General features: G+C 38.1%; 1 protein-coding gene across 1 annotated transcript; it reads right to left on the bottom strand.

Annotated features, from left to right (window-relative positions):
• Positions 1-243: 243 nt before the first annotated feature.
• BLOC1S6 (biogenesis of lysosomal organelles complex 1 subunit 6) lies at positions 244-16,586 on the bottom strand. The gene is made up of 5 exons (XM_047766448.1): positions 16,401-16,586; positions 11,385-11,526; positions 7,459-7,546; positions 4,852-4,938; positions 244-1,473 (listed from the first exon to the last, which is right to left on the bottom strand). Exons 1-5 carry the CDS (start codon positions 16,480-16,482, stop codon positions 1,354-1,356), a joined length of 519 nt encoding a protein of 172 aa, XP_047622404.1. The 5' UTR covers positions 16,483-16,586; the 3' UTR covers positions 244-1,353.
• Between the last annotated feature and the right edge of the window lie 3,057 nt (positions 16,587-19,643).

A 19,643-nucleotide genomic window follows, 5' to 3' on the forward strand; every position in this document is an offset into this window, starting at 1 on the left:
GCTTTCAAACAAACTTTTTAAACCTTTAAACAGACCAGTTCTAAGCATTCAACATAAATTTAATGCCTTCTCCATCATTACTTAGTCTGATATGTTATCAGAGGTAGTGATTCCAGCTAAGCAAAAATGTAATATAGATTGTAAAAGATACACATTCTAGTCACACACCTTTATAGGTTCTGTATAGTCTCTAAGTAAGAGACCAGATATCAGTTGGATATTAAACAATACTAAAACACTAAATAATATTCTCAATTTAATACAATGAAACTTCATATTTCCCTCATGTAATACATTTCTACATATAGTATGGGGGTGGGATCTAGAAAACACTAAAGGTATCATGCTGCCTCTTTTGTGAAGAAGCTATTTTCCCATTTTCCACCATTCTTGTCATTATCTATAAAATGGGTAGTTGGTATATATCATTCTACTTTTAAGAATTTTTTTAAAAGCACAGAAAAAGCAACCACATGTGAAGCTACACAATAAATCAGAGGACAGACAGAACTAGTGATAAGACTTCCCACGTGGAAAGTTGGGTTCATTATCTTATCTACTTGACAACTGTATCTCACAGACTGTGATGACTGTAACCAAGAATTATAAATATTTAAGCACATTTGAGGGTGTGAAAGCTACACCACCCCCGCCAAACTTTAGGAATATATATAATCTACTTTGAGCCCAGAAGCTACATAAGAACTAAATAGCAACAACAAAGCTAAGAAGCAGTGAGAGTATATGGTTAGTGGAATCAATATAGCATCTTGCTCACCTATCCTATGCCTAAGATGCTAATATTTCCTGCATACATATTTTTCTATCATGTTCTTCACAAAGGCTTAAACCACCTCTTTGTCAGTGGCAGTATGTGATTAAACAGGGTGGCATTTCTTCTTAACCAAACAATGTAAAGTTAACTGTCAAAAACCAGCTTTGTATTGACAGAAAGGCAAATGATTTTAAAAGAAACTGAAACTTCTAAATCCACACTTATTAAGAAGCTAAGAGATTCATACTAATTTTTAAGCACTTAGAGTCTAAACTATTGAAACAATCAAACCATTTTCTACTTTATAAATGACTTAGGGCCAAAAAGAATGAATTTCAAAATTAAGTGAAACAAAGTTGAAAAATTACATATAAATATATAAACCAAGTGGCATCATGTCTTCTACTTAGGGAAGAAAGCTTCTTGAATGGCTGAAATGAAGATAAACAGTACTCCTGAGAAAAGGATTTCAAAACACAACACAACGGTATAAGGCACTACCTTAACTTCAGTCTGCACTGGGTCATCTTAAATCAAGAACATGAATAGGAGAAGGACAGATACAAACATCCAACTTCTCAGGTCCTTTTTGCTGGTTTGGCAGTTAACTGTTTTTCTCTTTCAAATTCCTTCTCTCGTTGCTGTTCCCTTTCCAACTCTTCTTTTTGCCTCTTCTGCTGAAGTTTAAGTGCTCTTTTCTATGCCAAAAAAAAAATTAAAAACCAAGAGAACACAAGGCTTATAGGTTATAGTCTAATTTAAAAGTAGCAATGCTTGGGAGTTCCCGTCGTGGCGCAGTGGTTAACGAATCCGACTAGGAACCATAAGGTTGCGGGTTCCGTCCCTGCCCTTGCTCTGTGGATTAACGATCCGGCGTTGCCGTGAGCTGTGATGTAGGTTGCAGACGCGGCTCGGATCCCACGTTGCTGTGGCTCTGGCGTAGGCCGGTGGCTACAGCTCCGATTCAACCCCTAGCCTGGGAACCTCCATATGCCACGGGATCGGCCCAAGAAATAACAACAACGACAAAAAAAAAAAAAAACCAACAAAAGACAAAAAATAAATAAATAAATAAATAAAACCTTTATAAAAAAAATAAAAAAATAAAAGTAGCAATGCTTTTACACAGAGGGCCTCGAACATGATGAACCCAAAGACATAGTATAATTAAAATTGCAAAAGTTAAAGAGAGGATTCTAAAGGGAGTAAGAGTAACAGCAAAGAGTTAATCATAAGGGAGCCCCATAAGGCTATCAGCTATTTCTGTGCAGAAACTTTACTGGCTAGATGGGAGTGACAAGATATATTCAAAGTCCTGAAAGGGGAAAATCTGCAACCTAGGATACTCTATCCAGCGATGTTATCATTTAGAATAGAAGGAGAGATAAAGAGTTTCTCAGATAAGCAAAAACTAAAAGAATATAGCAATACTAAATCTATCCTAAAGGAAATATTGAAAGGCCTTCAGAAAAGAGAAAATCACAATTAGAAAGTAAATCACTTGGGAGTTCCTGTTGTGATGCAGTAGATACAAATCCAACTAGTATCCATGAGGATGCAGGTTTGATCCCTGGCCTTGTTCAGTGGGTCAGGGATCCAGCATTGCCATGAGCTGTGGTGTAGGTTGCAGACACAGCTCAGATCTGGCATTGCTATGGCTGTGGCACAGGCCAGCAGCTGTAGCTCCAATTTGACCCCTAGCCTGGAAACTTCCATATGCCGTGGCTGTGGTCCTGAAAAGCAAAAAAAAAAAAAAAAAAAAAAAAAAAAAAAGAGAGAGAGAGAGAATAAATCACTTAAATAAACCAGGATACAGATTAAAAAAAATAAGAAAAATTTCTGTGAATGCAATGATAATCACAAAGAATGGCAAAAATATGAACCTAAAGGATGTAAAAAAGGACATCAAAATCATAAAATCTAAGGGAGGAGAATAAGAAAATATAGATTTTTTTTTTCTAGAATGTGTTTGAGCTTATATTACTACCAGTTTAAAGCAAGTAGATATAGGAAGGGGTTAACATATTTGAAAAACAGGGTAACCACAAATCAAAAACATGTAATAGATTCACAAAAGCCAAAATGAAGAGAACATAAGCATAATGCAAAAAGAAAATCATCAAACCACAAGAGGAAAAACAAAAAGGAAAAGAAAGGGACAAAGAAGAAATATAAAATCAGTGGGAAAATAAACTCAAAATGACAATAAATACGTGTATCTATCAATAATTACCTTAAATGTCAATGGACAATCAAAAGACATAAAGTGGCAGGTTGGATTAAAAAAAAAAAAAGAGAGAGCCTACAATATGCTGCCCACAAGTGACCCATTTTAGGACAAAAGACATACATAGACTGAAAGTGAGGGGATAGAAAAAGACATTTCATGCAAACAGAAATGACAAGAAAGTAGGGATTACAATATTCACATCAGACAAGAGACTTTAAAATAAAAAAAATATATAAAGAAAGAAAGATATGGTGTGGATAAGCAATGAGATCCTGCTGTATAGCACAGGGAACTATATCTAATCACTTGTGATAGAACATGATGGAAGATAATGTGAGAAAAAGAAAGTATATATATGTATAACTGGGTCACTTTGCTGTACAGTAGAAATTGACAGAACACTATAAATCAACTATAATAAAAAAATTTTTAAAAAAGAATGATAAAGAAGCACACTGTATAATGATAAAAGGAGCAATACAAGGAGAGGATATAACATTCATCAACACACATGCACTTAATATAGGAGCACCTAAATACATAGAACAAATACTAACAGACATAAAGGGAGAAACTGAAAGGAATAAAACAATAATAGAAGACTTTAACACCCATTCACATCAATGGACAGATCTTCAAGACAGAAAATCAATAAGGCAAAAGGGAAACTAAATGACACAATAGAACAGTTAGACTTGATATTTTCAGGACCTAATATCCAAAAAAGGCAGAATACACATTATTTTCAAGTATACATGGAACATTATCTAGGAACCATGACCTAGGGCACAAAACAAGTTTCAACAAACTAAGACTACAGAAATTGTTTCAAGCTTCTTTTCTGATCACAATGGCATGAAGCTAGAAAAAAACAATTACATGGAGACTAAACAACATGCTACTAAATACCAGTGGGCCAACAATGAAATCAAAGAAGAAATTAAAAAATATCTTGAAGCAAATGACAATGAAAATATAACCATACAAAATCTATGGGATGCAGCAAAAGCAGTTCTTACAGGAAAATGTATAGCAATATAGGCCTTTTTTAAGAAATAAGAAAAATCTCAAGTAAACAACCCAAACCACCACCTAAAGAATTAGAAAAAGAACAAAACCTAACATCAGGATAAGGAAGGAAATAATAAAATAGTACTGTTTTTGGAGAACAAACTAGTGGTACCACTGTGTGTGGGGAGGAGGGCAGCAATATAGGGGTACGGGAGTGGGAGGTACAAACAAACTATTGGGTGTAAGATAGGCTCAAGGATGTGTTGTACAACACGGGGAACATAGCCAATATTTTGTAAATAACTGTAAATGGAAAGTAACATTTAAAAATTGTATTAAAAATTTTTAATTTTAACATTTTTAAACAAGTAACAGTGCTCTGATTTAAGATAATCAATAAATTTCATATTTAACTTTCATATTTATTCTGAGTTTTTTTTAATTGATGTATAATTACTGGACAATACTATATAAGTTACAGATGTATGACATAGTGATTCACAATTTTTTAACGTTTGGGATACTTTAAGGTCTCCTTGATACAAGAAGTTTATTTACTCTAAACTCTTATTAAATGAGAAATACAGTGACATATTCAGAGAACATGAGCCTACCAGCCAGTTATTAAAGGAAAAGCCCAAAGTGAAGCCCAAAATACATAAGAATGTATTTTAAAGAAACAAACAAAAAAACCCCACAATGTACCATGAATTAAGTATGTTATTGTATATGAATATAAGAAATCAGAAAATAAATATTGGAGAAAAATAGACAATTAAACCTCTATTTATATAAAGACTATGAAAGAATTTTTTAGCATTGATTTTTAACTCACTTTTAACTTTGATGTCTTTTCATGAAGCATCAGCATTTCTTTTCTTATATTCACCAACTTGGCATGATAGTGTTTAGCTTCAGTGAACTTACCATGGAAAAGTAAATGAAAAGTCAACTTAAAACAGACTGAAATATCAAAAGGGATAAATAAATCAATGTCTAAATTACAGTTCATTCTTCCTAAATTGGTCAAATTTTTGAAGCTTTAATTATCGCCACATTGTAATTCCAAAATTCAAATCTAATTTAAACCACTAGCAGGCTTTTGAGAATACTTGATTCCGTGCAGATTGATTAAAAAGTTACTAAACATAATACAGACATTTATATTCTATACAGATAATATTTTGCCTTAAAAACATGCAATTTTAGTAAGACTATCCAACAATGCTCAGTTTTATTTAAGAAAAGTAAAACACTCTACTGCCTTTACAAGAGAGAGACCAGGGAGTTCCCGTCGTGGCGCAGTGGTTAACGAATTCGACTAGGAACCATGAGGTTGTGGGTTCAGTCCCTGCCCTTGCTCTGTGGATTAACGATCCGGCGTTGCCGTGAGCTGCGGTGTAGGTTGCAGACGTGGCTCAGATCTCGCGTTGCTGTGGCTCTGGCGTAGGCTGGTGGCTACAGCTCCAATTCGACCCCTAGCCTGGGAACCTCCATATGCCGAGGGAGCAGCCCAAGAAATAGCAAAAAGAAGAGACCAAAAAAAACAAAAACAAGAGAGAGACCAGTACATAGGACAGTTTAAGTGAAGTGTCTGCCCATCGGGAAAAACCAAGCTGTGACCAGAGAGCCCTGAGAGGGTGGCAGACAAGTTTGGTCATATTCTTTGGGCTTCTGAAGTCAGAGCAAGGAGAACAATCTCTGTAAGCACACTTTTATTTCCAAGTAGTGATACATATGTATAGACTTTCCATCTCAGCCAGAGATGGGAGAGAAGGAAAAAGAGCTCCTCATTCTCAGGAAGCAAGGCAACAGAAAGAAAAAGTCAGGTAACAAAAATGAAAAAAGTGTCAGTAGAGAAATTAGTAGCCATAATACAGCTACAAGTAAAGTTGGAGTCAGATGAGCTCTAGAGCTTACAGACTCTCTTTCTCTCTCTCTGAGCCTTCTAATTTTCAGTTCCTAAATGATAATCAAAACCACTCTTGGGCTGAGAGAAGGAAAAAGAGGAAGACTTAGCTTCTGCCCTTCAGATGGAAGCAACAGTACTACATTTGCTTGGTTCATTCATTCTTCATTCTTTCATTAATTCATTCATTCAACAAAACTCATTCTGCTGCAACATGAACTCAGTGGGGAAGACAAAACTAGGTAGGCTTCACAAATCAGGAACTATTGAATGGAAGACTTCATATATACTACCACATGCTTCTAATACTAGAGAAGGCAGTCTTGGTTTCTTATTGTTATAAAAGGAAAACATTAGTAAGCCACATTTTTCCAACGAAAAGTACATTTTTTGACGTAAGTATGAAAGTACACAAAACCATGCAAACTAAGCTAATGTTAGTTTCTAATGTTCGACATAAAAAGGAAGATAGCCACAAGTTCCTTATTTCTGTTAATTCTCCATTTCCTAAAATAAAGAGTATCAGTTCCTCTCATCCAAAAGCTATAACGCTCCTGATGAAATTCAACTACTATTGCCTATATTGAAAGACATAAAGGGTCCATAAAGGAGCCTCAAATAATCTGTTTCAGAGTTAAGTTGTTATGGCATTGTGAAAATGCCACACAATTGAATAAATGCTAATTTCAAAATCCATGTACTTGATAAAAAGAGATGTGCTTTCTTTAACAGGAAAAATAGTACCCCCAAAGCTCCTTACTTTTACTTCTCCTTTATTTGTCTTCGATTATGAGTAGATCTATTCCAGACGTTCATATATAAGTTCAATTTCCTACCTCAAGTTCAACATTTGAAAGCTAGCAATTCAAGAAAATAGAAAGTCTAATAAAGTAAATCAATGTTTCTTGTTAAACAACAAATTCTAAACTTTAAAAAATTAGAGGAAAAGGAGTTCCCACTGTGATGCAGTGCATTAAGAACCTGACTGCAGTGGCTCAGGTCGCTGTAAAGGCAAAAGTTGATCCTCAGCCCAGCACAGTGGGTTAAAGGATCTGGCATTGCTATACTTGCAGCTGACGTAGCAGCTATGGCTTGGATTCAATCCCTAGCCCAGGAACTTCCATATGCCACAGGTGCAACCATAAAAAAAGAAAAAAAAGGAGTTCCCATCATGGCACAGTGGTTAACGAATCCAACTAGGAACCATAAGGTTGCGGGTTCAAACCCTGGCCTCGCTCAGTGGGTTAAGGATCCAGCATTGCCGTGAGCTGTGGTGTAGGTCGCAGATGTGGCTTGGATCCCACATTGCTGTGGCTGTGGCGTAGGCCAACATCTACAGCTCCAATTAGACCCCTAGCCTGGGAACCTCCATATGCCGTAGGAGCGGCCCTAGAAAAGGCAAAAAGACAAAAAAAAAGAAAAAAAAATTAGAAGAAAAGATCTCAAACATACGTAAGTACAAAGCTGGGAGGATAAACCTAGCTATTTCTAAAACAAGATGTCATTAAGCGATGTCAACTAAGTCATACTTACCAAAGCATTAATATCCAACATAGAATGACATTCCTTAAATTTTGAAATTTCTTGTTCCAGTGTGTCTAATAATACAACTTGGTTCTGTCTGAAACAAAAGCACATAGTCAAAATAAACTTTACATACTTTAAGAGGAGGGTCATTAAAACAAATCACATTCAACTTGGTCAATGTTAAAAGGAGAAATAATTTGGAAGTTTATTGACATTCCATGGCTTATTTAGTTTAACATAATCTTTTTCAAAATAATATTCCAAATCCTCATTCTGATAAGTAAATGGGTCTTTTATTCATGCCTCAATTACAGACTAGAACAACATCAAACCATTTTAAATTATTTTATTATTTATTTTTAGGAACTCTTTGTATTATCATCAAAAGTTTTTTAATACTATGTTGCCCAAGAAACTTGATGTTTTATTTATATTAAAACTGTAACATTACCATAAAGGAGAAGAGAAGCAGTGACTTTTTAGATTAGGGTTGGGAAAAATGCAGCATCAAGGGATAATAACCAGTCACATGATCTTGGAAATTTAGTTTGTTTCTCTGGACCTAAACTTCTTCATTTATAAAGTAAGGTCAATCCAGGTAATTTCTAAGCTTCCTCATTAAGATCTGAGTCAAAACTTTCTTTTTTTTTTTTTTTTTGCCTTTTTAGAGCCACACTCATGGCATAGGGAAGTTCCCAGGCTAGGGGTCAAATAGGAGCTGCAGCTGCCAGCCTACACCACAGCTCACAGCAACACCATATCCCCAACCCACTGAGTGAGGCCAGGGATCAAACCCATATCCTCATGCATACTAGTCGGATTAGTTACTGCTGAGCTACAATAAGAACACCTGATTCAAAACTTTCTATTGAGGAAGAAAAGCCAATTTATCTGATATTCTTCTCCAGATCAACCAATGCTAGGATCATAGGAATAAGTAACACTGTGGGGGGAGGGAGCATTACCTAATTAAATAGTTCAAAGAATACTATAGACAAAGAAAAATATGACATGATGTGCTTGCAAAACTATGCAAACAGAGAACAATGAAAATAAGAAATAGCAATGAAGAGACTGAAGGGCAGTTACAGTATCTCTACCATTCAGTACTGAGTTTGGCATACCTCACAGGTCACAGGTGTCCCTTCAGCTGACCAGAGACTACAGAAGGTGAAAAACAGAATGGATGAGAGGAAAACCCAGCAAATCAATGACCCAAGAGAGGCAGGACAGTAGAAACAGGCTGCTACCACTAGAAAACAATTTATTAACATAATTTATGGAAAAGTGATCACCACTACTTATCCCCTGGACGTTAAAAAAATAATAAAGGAATACTTTCAACACCTCTGTTCACAAATTTGAAAACTTAGATGGAAATGACTAATTCCTTGAAAGACACAAACTACTAAAATTCATACAAAGAGAAACAGATAATCTAAGTAGGCCTATATTTCTAAGTAGTAAACTTCCAGAAATGAAAGAATCAGGAACCGATGGCTTCACTGGGATTTCCACCTAATATTTAAGGAAGAAATCATACCAATTTTCCACAATATCTTTCAAAAAACATCAGCAAAGAGAGCACTTCTTAACTCATTCTATGAGGTCAGCATTATCCTAAAATCAAAACCCGATAAAGACATTACAAGAAAAGAAAACTATAGGCCATTATCTTTCATGAACATAGGTGCAAAAATTCTCCACAAAATATCAACAAATCAAACCCAACAATGTATAAAAAGAATAATACACCACGACCAAGTGGAATTTATGCCAAGCACGCAAAGCTGGTTCAACATTTGAAAATTAATCAATATAACCCATCACATCAACTGGTTAAAGAAGAAAAATCATATGGTCTTAACAGTTGATGTAGAAAAAGCACTTGGAAAAGTCCCACACTCGTTCATGATTAAAAACATTCTCATCAAACTAGAGAGAGGAACTTCCCTAACTTGATAAAGACCGTCAAAAACAAACAAACAAGAATAAAAAACAAAACCTACAGCTAATATTGCACTTGTGGTAAGAAACTAGAAGCTTTCCCCCTAAAGATCAGGAGCAAAGAAAGGATGTCCACTCACACTACTCCTATTCAACATTGTACTACAAGTCCTAGCTAATGCAGTAAGACAAGAAAAGGAAATAAAAGGTATACAGATTGGAAAGGAAGAAATAAAACCATCTTTGTTCACAGCTGACATGATTGTCTATGTAGAAATCCCCAAAGAATCAAGAAAACCCAGGAACAAATATGTGACTACAGTAAGGTTTCAGGATACAAGGTTAATATACAAAAGTCAGTTGCCTTCCTATACACCAGCAAAGAACAATTATATCATTTATAATAACCCTTGTCAGAAGAAATACTTTGGCATAAATCTAACAAAATATGTATAGGATCTACATGCAAAAACTATTAAGCTCTAATGAAAGAAATAAAAAAAAGATCTAAACTATAGAGAGATATTCCAAGTAAAAGGAATTAAAAACTCAACATTGCTATGATATCAATTCTTCCCAACTTGATCTATAGGTTCAATGCAATCTCAATTTAAATTCTAGTAAGTTATTTTATAGAAATCAACAAACTGATTCTAAAATTCACATGGAGGAGTTTCCATCATGGCACAGAAGAAATTAATCTGACTAGGAACCATGAGGTTGTGGGTTCAATCCCTGAGGTTGTGTGTTCACTCACTCAGTGGGTTAAGGATCCAGCATTGCCGTGAGCTGTGGTGTAGGTTGCAGACACAGCTCAGATCCTGTGTTGCTGTGGCTGTGGCATAGGCCAACAGCTGTAGCTCCAATTAGACTCCTAGCCTGGGAACCTCCATATGCCTTGGGTTTGGCCTTAAAAAAAAAAAAAAGGAAAGAAAAGACAAAGATTAAGTTTTAGAGCAGCAGCACCACAAAAAAGACATGACAGGCCAGCTGGTCTGACCATCACAAAAAAGCTGACCACCACAAAAAAGATATGACAGGCCAGCTTGGTCAATCCAGAGAGGTCCTGACCCACAAAGAAGCAGAAGCCCAGGCTGCTGTTTCTGGGTGGGAGCTAATAAAATTAGAGTGTATATTTTTACAAACCACGGATCCCATTCTATTGGTTCCATTCTTCCTTATCCTGTTCCTTTCTTAGCTTATCCTCCAATCCTTTATTTAGCAAGTAGACTTATTAACTAGGAATGAAATGGGTCATCTCAAAAAAAAAAAAAAAAAGATAATTAAGGAGTTTCCATTGTGGTTCAATGGGTTAAGAACCCGACTAGTATCCATGAGGGTGTGGGTTCAATCCTTGGCCTCACTCAAAGGGTTAAGGATCCAGTGTTGCCACAAGCTGCAGTGTAGGTCACAGTTGCAGCTAGGATCTGGCATTGCTATGGCTGTTGCATAGGCCAGCGGCTGCAGCTCCAATTTGACCCCTAGCCCAAGAACTTCCATATGCTGAAAATGCGGCCATAAAAACAAAGGAAAAAAAAAGATAATTTAGGATTTCTGACAACTCATGTGAACCAGCAGTTGAACACAAACATGACTCTTAATGGAGGTGACTTAGCACTTCTACTTAGAAACAGGTGTTTACCCATTCTGCAACATCCCAATAGGAGATATTTTCCTAAAATAGTGGTAAGACACAAAAACTAATCAGTCTAGATAAAATTTAGGGGTACTTCTTAGAAGAGACCAAACACTCGAAGTATTAATTTCACTTTTTACATTTAGGTTACTATGCAATCCAAATTACATATATTCTATGTAATTTAGATTACCCCACTCTCATTTGCTATCACAAAAGATATAGAAATACTCATTATATTAAATGCTACAAAATATTACCCCTAATACAGCATATACGTTAACTTATACAGTAAATTATGACTATGCCAGAGGGGAAAGGAGTGCATTTATGGTTTTTGTCAGCTCACGTGAGTTCCTGGAGGGCTTGTTTTGATCTCTGCAGATCTGGCAAGTAGTGAGAAAGCAATCCTTCTGCCAGCTGCTCCACAGCTTTGTCTTCTATGTTCAAGTCCTCTGTTAACCCTTCATCTGGAGAAGTATCGCTTAAACCTATTGCCAACCAGAAAATCAAATTTAGGAAGCTTTTAAATTGACACAGAGGTAAGAGAGTAGTAGGGAGGGAGAGAAAGACCCTGGCAGTGGAGTTCAGACCAGACACATAGCCTACTTAAAGTATCTTTTTTTAAAAAACTTTGACCTTGTGAGCATATTCTAAAAGAAGAGTTATGAGCACTCAGTATTTTTTAGCTACTAGTACAAGGTAAAGTCTGGATTAAAAGGACATTAACATACACAAAATTCTCTACATTTATTATATTTTGCAGGTTAGAGGATTTCATTTCCCATGACTTATTAAAGGAGTCTGAGGCCAAAAAGGGAGTAACAGTCACTGAATGGAAACGAGAAATTCTTCTTTTCAAAGCTCACAGAAATTATATATATTTTAAATACAATAACTAAAAGTATTCTTATACAACTAGGAAGTAATATGGGTCAACATTTGTTTTGTGTACAGCTTAATACATTATTTACATGTAAAAGGAGGGTTTTTTGGTCATTTGTTAGAGATGATGGGGAGATTTTCTAAGAATTTCTCCTCTCTTGAGATTCAGTACCTTAATTTACCATAGAAAATAGTATAATAACTGTCTTATGGAGTTCTCGTTGTGACTCAGTGGAAGACAAGTATGACTAGTAACCATGTGGACACAGGTTTGATCCCTGGCCTCACTCAGCTCAATGGGTTAAGGATCTGGCATTGCCATGAGCTGTGGTGTAGGTCACAGACGCAGCTCAGATCCCACGTTGCTGTGGTTGTGGCGTAGGCCAGTGGCTACAGCTCCAACTGGACCCCTAGCCTGGGAACCTCCATATGCCATGTGTGCAGTCCTAAAAAAACAAAAATAATAATAATTGTGTGTAAATCTACACATCATGAACTATTTCATTCATACTTTTCCACTGAATAACAATGTAAGCACTGTGCCAGATATTCAAAAATGTATTAATATGACTACCTGTCAATCACTACCCCACCAAGAAAAGTACAAAACAATTTCTAAACAGGGTTCAACGAATGGTTTGTAAGATTTTAGAATCAGAGGTTTAGAATGAAAAAAAAAAGTGAGATGGTCACATTACTAAAATTGTACTTCAGAACATTTTTAAACTAATATTGAACTCTGAAACATCTCTAATCATAACCTGATAATAATCCATAACAAGAAATTAGATCATTATACAGAATAACTTTATCATGACACTTTGCTTATAGCTTATTTCCAAGTATAGTTTTTACCACAGATTTAAATGTTGGCAAGGCTGAGGAAAACAACATGCTGTCATATTCAAAATTAGCTTTTAGAAATTAAAATAGTACAGTGTTTATTTGGATCCTGAGAAACATATAAACAAACTTTGGAATTCAAACAAATAAGAGCTAACTAGAGGCAATACTCAAACAAATAAGAGCTAACTAGAGGAGTTCCTGTTGTGGCTCAGCAGTAACAAAGCCAACTAGCATCCATGAGAATGTGGGTTTGATTCCTGGCCTTGCTCACTGAGTTAAAGATCTGGCATTGCCATGAGCTTCAGTGTAGGTCACAGATGTGGCTCGGATCTAGTGTTGCTATGGCTGTGGGATAGGCCAGCAGCTGTAGCTCTGATTTGACCCCTAGTCTGGGAACTTCCATATGCCACAGGTGTGGCCCTAAAAAACATAAAAAATAAAATAATTTTTTTAAAAAAAGACCTAACTAGAAACTGAAGCACTTTGCAAATGAAATAAAAATATATAATAGGAAAAGTGGAACATTTACAGATATTGTCATTGATGTACCATCAGATGGGACATTAATAAAAATATATCTGATGATTCAATAGTTTGTAATAATCTATATGGGGGAAAGAATGGATATATTTATATGTATGACTGACTCACTTGGCTGAACACCTGAAAATAACACATCAGTGTAAATCAACTATACTCCAATAAAATTAAATTTAAAAAAATCTGAAGATTAAAGGCTTGATTACATCTTGATTAAAGGCTTGATTACATCTTCAGATTAAATCTGAAGATGTAAAGGCTTGATTACAATAATACTGCAAACAGCAGCAACTCTAAAAAAACACAGAAAACATAATTACTACAGATAAACAGACACAACCAAATAAGGGCATTTCAATCATTTTTTGGCCACACCCATGGCATGCAGAAGTTCCTGGGCCAGGGATCAAATCTGGGCCACAGCCGTAACCAGTGCCACAGCAGTGACAATGCCAGATCCTTAACCAGGTGAACTCCAAGAATATTTCAACTTTAAGGAATAATAACCAATACACCTTCCTTTACACTCTATACACATTTTAACTCACAGACCACCCCTCCAACCCCTTATCCTGCCCCAGTATTATGGTTAATTATTGGAAGAGTCTGAGGTTACTTGTGTTTTCACAACACTTATTTACTAAAGTTAAGGTACTTTATTGTGGGCGACAAGAAACATTTGCTGCACGTGTATTTTATACACTAGTTTTTGAGGTGACAACAATAAATTAGGCAAGTCCCCTTCCCAGAATGGGTTCAATACAGGAGAATCAGAGAATGTGAGAAGTACCTCAGATGAGAGAAAGAGCACTTTCACCAGGGATATCAGGGAACAATTTCTAAAGGAGCTGAAGCTTGAAGAAGGGGGCGTAAGTTGAAAAACAAAAATACTCCTACTCATTCCCTTAGGCCAGAGTCACTCTGAAGTTTCTTACATAGCTCTCAAGACATTTTCTTTGCATACTTACACTTACACCTTGTTTTTAATCACAAATGAAATACTGCTCTTACTGTTCTGCAACTTTTCTCACATATGTCTTAGATATCATCCACATCAACATATTTCAATCTACTATATTCTTTTTGACAGAACAGAATTCTATCTTATTTTATTGAGCCAGTTCCCTACTGTTATGAACTAATGTTTGTGTCCTTCCCTAAAATTAATATGTTGAAGCTCAAGCCTCCAATGTAATGGCATTTAGAGGTGGAAGTCTTTGGGAAGTAATTAAGTTTAGATGAAGTCTAAGGGTAGAGGTCCCCATGATGGGATTGCTGTCCTTAAAAGAGAGAGAGAGACCAGAACTCTCCCTCTACCATGTGAGGCCACAAGTGGAAGGCAACCATCTGCAAATCAGAAGAGGGTCCTCTCAAGGAACATATTCTGCCCAAATCTAAATCTTGGATTTCACAGCCTTCAGAACTTCAAGGAATAAATGTCTGTGGTTCAAGTCAGCCTGTTATTTTGTTATAGCAGACCATGTAGACTAAGATAACTCACAGAAAAATGACACTTATTTTCACTTTTTGCTATTTCAAACAATGTTGCACGAGTCTCCTTACTTGTCTTTGCATATTCATGCCACTGTTTCTGAAGGATAAATTCTTAGGAATAGATTAATGGGACAAAGATTTCATGTATTTTTTTTAACAGACACTAGAAAACTGCCTTCCTAAGAGATGGCACCAATTTACACTGCCACTAACAATCTACATGGGCTACTATTTCCAAATGGGTAATAATGCCAGACTAGGAGAGAAAGGGATGCAATACAGGTAGAGGAAGCAGCATGAGGCAAGGTGGGAATATAGGATTGCTCTGGAAAGAAGTTAGTTTGGGACGTCTGGAGCATAAGACACATGCAGTAGTGAGTTGTGGCCAGCCTTCAAGGACTCTTGGGTGCTAATCTAATGTATCTGGCCCTTAGTTTAGTAAGTAGTAAGGAGCCATTTAAGGTTTCCAAGTAAGGAAACGACATGATAGGAGCTTTATCTTGGGGAAGTGACGTGACAGGGAGCTAGATGGAATGAAAGAGTAAGGAACTGGAAGTGCACTAGCCTTACAACTGTTGCTGTAGCAGTGAAATGCAAAAAGGAGATGGAAATTGTAGAACAGAATCCCCTAAATAGAGGTAGGAGGCCAGTGAGAAGAGTCAAGAGTAATGTCAAGTCATAGGGACTTGGCACCATTAATAGGGTCAAATATCTACTCTTATTTATGTACATGCTATATGTGAGATTAGTGCAAAACAACCACGTCAAAGTACCCAACAAGCGGATGGAGGAGCAAGCAGAGAGGGACCCGAGCTGCACTTGTACACAAAGAAGCCATATTTATAGAATAAACTTGTGCAGGTGGGAAAAGAGGGAGATCACTGAGGAAAAGCACGACCAAGAAAGCGCTGAGATCACTATTTGGGGTAACTCCTGAATTTTTGCAACAGGAAGTACAAGTAAAGGCACGTCCAAAGTCCTGCAGCCTTCTGCACCTAGGGCACTTCATCTGAACCACAGAACACAGTAATTGCTTTGAATGACTATCTTCTCAATTCTCCCAAGGACGGTAAATACATAGTACCATTGTGGATGCACAGCAAGTCAATTCACTACATTCAATAGACGTCCTAAGCCATTAGGCTTAAATCTCTCCTGGAACGCAGGATGAGAAGACTTCTGGAGAAATAGGGATGCAGTAAGGTCAACAGGCAAGACGAGCATTTCATGAGTAAGTGGTCAATAAAACTGGATACATCAGTTCTCTGAATCACAAACCTATTATCCTTCTGAGAAATTCATCCTAAACCCCTAACGTGTAAGAGTGTGCTGGAGTCAACACACAAACTCAGAATGGCTTCATCATCAACCTCCACCAACAGCACCCCAAACACCGCTTCCCCTCCAGACCTCATTTCCCCTCCCCTGCTTTCGATTGGAGGTTAGGCAATATAACCATACCTCCGCGCTGGGGTCAAAGCCTCCAGGCCGCGGCACCAAAAGCATCTTATTCCTGCAAAACGGCCCACTTACTCTTACTCCCGGAGACCCATCCACTCGGGTCCCAGGCGCCCGCCCCGCCCCGCCCCAAAGCACGTACCAGGCGTGATGTCCTCGGCCCCCAGGCCGTCAAGTGGCCCTGGCAGGACCCTGTCCGGGGGCGGCGGCCCAGAGACACTCATGTCCCGTCCGCTGGGAATTGGCAAGGGGCAGCTGTACAGTCAGAGGCAGTAAGTACCGAACGAGTCCAGAGCCTACCCGGACAAAAGCGACCGTCGCACCCGGAAGTGACGGAAGCGGAATGCGTCAGGCCCAAAGCACTCGACCACGGTCCGCCCCACCCCCTTCTTGCCTTCCACCCCTTCACCCCCACTTCCGGGACTCTGCGCTCAAGATGTTTGGTTAGGAAGTGGTCTGAGTAGAGTCGGCTGTGTAGCGGTGGTAGGAGGCGGGGATGAGAAGGGGTGGTGACGGGAAGGGGCTGCTCCCAGCAGTGTCTCTGAAGACTGGAACGCACTGTGTTGAGCATGGGCGAGCAGCCGGACTTGGTTCAGTAAGTCTGTGCAGCTTTTCAGTTTTGTGTCTGCCTAAGGAAACGCCTTGAGAACAAGGACCCTGCAAATTTGGACCCATTAAAAAGTCAACCTTTAGCTCTCTTCAGCCTTACTAATTGGAGGTTTTCCCGGGATTCCTATTCCTCCTGTTGATTGTAGCTGACCAATTTATTAGGCCTGGGTTGCAGCATCCACTGAACAGATTCAGCCAAATTACTGAAAACTGCACTTACTGAGATCCTATGGGATGATGTCACGAACTTTAAAGAAAAACACTTAGAAATGGGCAGAAGCAGCCTCAGACCCAATAAAATGCCTCTTTACCTTCGACCCTCTCACTTAGACTGTAATAGTGGCCTCCTAATGTTGCACCCCAAATAACCTATGCTGCAGGCAAAGCTGTCTTGAAAAAAAAAAAAAAAAAAAACTCGAGTCCTACCACTCTGCCATCTTCTCTCTAATCTTCAAAAAAATGAAAATTTGGCAGTTCCCATTGTGGCACAGCAGAAACCAATCTGACCAGTATCCATGAAGATGTGGGTTCGATCCCTGGCCTCCCTCAGTGGGTCAGCAATCCGGCACTGTCATGAACTGTGGTGTAAATCACAGACAGGGCTCACATCTGGCTTTGCTGTGACTGTGGTGTAGGCTGCCAGCTACAGCTCCCAATTCGACCCCCTAGCCTGAGAACTTCCATATGCTGCAGACGCGGCCCTAAAAAGCAAAAGTAAAATTAAATTTAAAAAAAATTTTAAATGAGAATTTATGTCAAGCCTCAGAGACTTGCACCTGTTCCCCAATACTCTTATCAGTGCATTCACACCCCTTCGTCTTTTGGCCTCCTTTCCTCTCAAGATTAGCTGCTTCTTACTACCTGTGGTAAGGAGAATAATCCCCCCACCAAAGATATCCACAGACTTAATCCCCAGAACCTGTGAATATGTCATTTCACCACAAAGGGTAATTAAGGTTGTTAGTACTACGACTTATAAAATAAATTACCCAGGGTTATTGAGTGGGGACCAACATAATCACAAGGGACTTCAAAACTGGAAAGGGGAGGCAGAAGAACAGAGCCTAGAGGGAGATGTGACTATGAAGAATGACTAGAGAGATGAAACATTGCTGGCTTAGAAAATAGACGAAAAGGGTTACCAGCCAGGATTGGTGACCTTTAGAAGCCAGGGGCGGGGGAAGGAAATGGATTCACTGCTAGAGCCTCTAGATTGGAACTCAGCCCTCCCAACATCTTAATTTTATCCCACTGAGATCTGTGTTGGACTTCTGACCTACAGAACTCTAAGACAGCACATAAATCTGTATTGCTTTAAGTTTGTTACTACAGCAATCTGAAGGTAATGCACTCCCCTTCGAACATCCTTTGTTCCATCTCAGCATATTCCCCAAAGCTATGCCCTTTCATGCCTGAGATATTCTTTTCACAGTCCTACTCATCTTTCAATGCTCGGCCTAAATAATACCTTTACTTTAAAGCTATTCACAATCCTGCCTCCCCTTTCAACTCTTAAAAATTACATTAATAACCTTGTCCCAACTACAAAGCATCCTCCTGCTATTTAGCACTTAATCCATTCTTGTATTAGTTACTTCCCTTGACTTCCTCTATTAGATCGCAAACTCCAAACAGAAACTCTTATTCACAGAAAACTATAATAGGTTCTCGATGAATAGTTGCTGAATGAAGTATTGATTCTTGAGCCACAAATTCCAAATATCTATAATCTCCAAAATGTGAATCACATAAGAAGGTACTTGATAAACTGCCTGGTAACCTTAGTTGATTGTTAATATTATCTCCTAACTAGATACTAAGGCTTTCTGGAATAGATCCATGAATGTTCTATGGGTGGTCTATAACCTCTTTACCTCCTAGCACAATATTAAGCATATTGCTTGGATTTAAAAACACTGGTTAAATTTCATGGACGAGGAGTTCTTGTTATGGTTCAGTGGGTTACAAGCCCGAGTAGTATCCATGAGGATGCAGGTTCAATACCTGGCCTCGCTCAGTGGGTTAAGGATCCAGTGTTGCTGTGAGCTGTGGTGTAGGTCGCAGACACAGCTTAGATTTGCCATTGCTATGGCTGTGGTGTAGGCCGGCAGCTACAGCTCCGATTTGACCTCTAGCCTGGGAACCTCCATATGTCTGGGTGTGGCCCTAAAAAGACAAAAAAAAAAAAAATTAAAAGCATGAATGTTCTTTTAAGGCATTTTAACTTTACTTAATGTGACAAAAAGGAATCAGCCAAACAGAAAAGGAGCTTTTGCCAGACACATCTTGCTTTCCCTCTTTCTCCTTTTCCTTTTTACCCCACAGATTTCAGCTCAATGAATCAAGCGCTTGTTGAGGACACTCTGTTCCAGCCTCCATAAAGCAAATGCTGTGCACCTAACTGCATGTGACACAGCTCAAAATCAAAAGGTTGGGATTTGATGCCAAGTAAGTAAACATAGTTTGCTGAGTTACATACATCTTTCAAAATGCCTTTCATTTCCCCACTGATAGTGGTCAGTCTCTTTTATGCACCAAAGTTATAATCCCCTTCAAATAGCTGAGTACCTGAGATTTGACTTAGGCGTTATAAGGTGTTAAAAAAAAAAGGTAAAAATTCTGGTTCCTCGAGTTCCCTTGCGGCTCAGTAGGTTAAGGATCTGGCATTGTCACTGCTATGGCTCTGGTTACAGCTGTGGCATGTGTTCAATCCCTGGCCCAGGAACTTTTGGATTCCATGGGTGCAGCCAAAAAAAAAGAAAAATTCCTGCTTCCT

The sequence above is a fragment of the Phacochoerus africanus genome, chromosome 2 (assembly GCF_016906955.1).
Source record: "Phacochoerus africanus isolate WHEZ1 chromosome 2, ROS_Pafr_v1, whole genome shotgun sequence".
NCBI classification, from domain to species: domain Eukaryota; kingdom Metazoa; phylum Chordata; class Mammalia; order Artiodactyla; family Suidae; genus Phacochoerus; species Phacochoerus africanus.

Bases quoted from the DNA above. Each gene is read 5' to 3' on its own strand.
- BLOC1S6 (XM_047766448.1), bottom strand. From the start codon at position 16,482: ATGAGTGTCTCTGGGCCGCCGCCCCCGGACAGGGTCCTGCCAGGGCCA. The intron at 4,939-7,458 runs GTAAGTATGACT...TTCCATGGTAAG, and splicing joins TGTTGGATATTAATGCTTTG to TTCACTGAAGCTAAACACTA. The intron at 1,474-4,851 runs GTGAGTTAAAAA...TTTTTGGCATAG, and splicing joins AAAAGACATCAAAGTTAAAA to AAAAGAGCACTTAAACTTCA.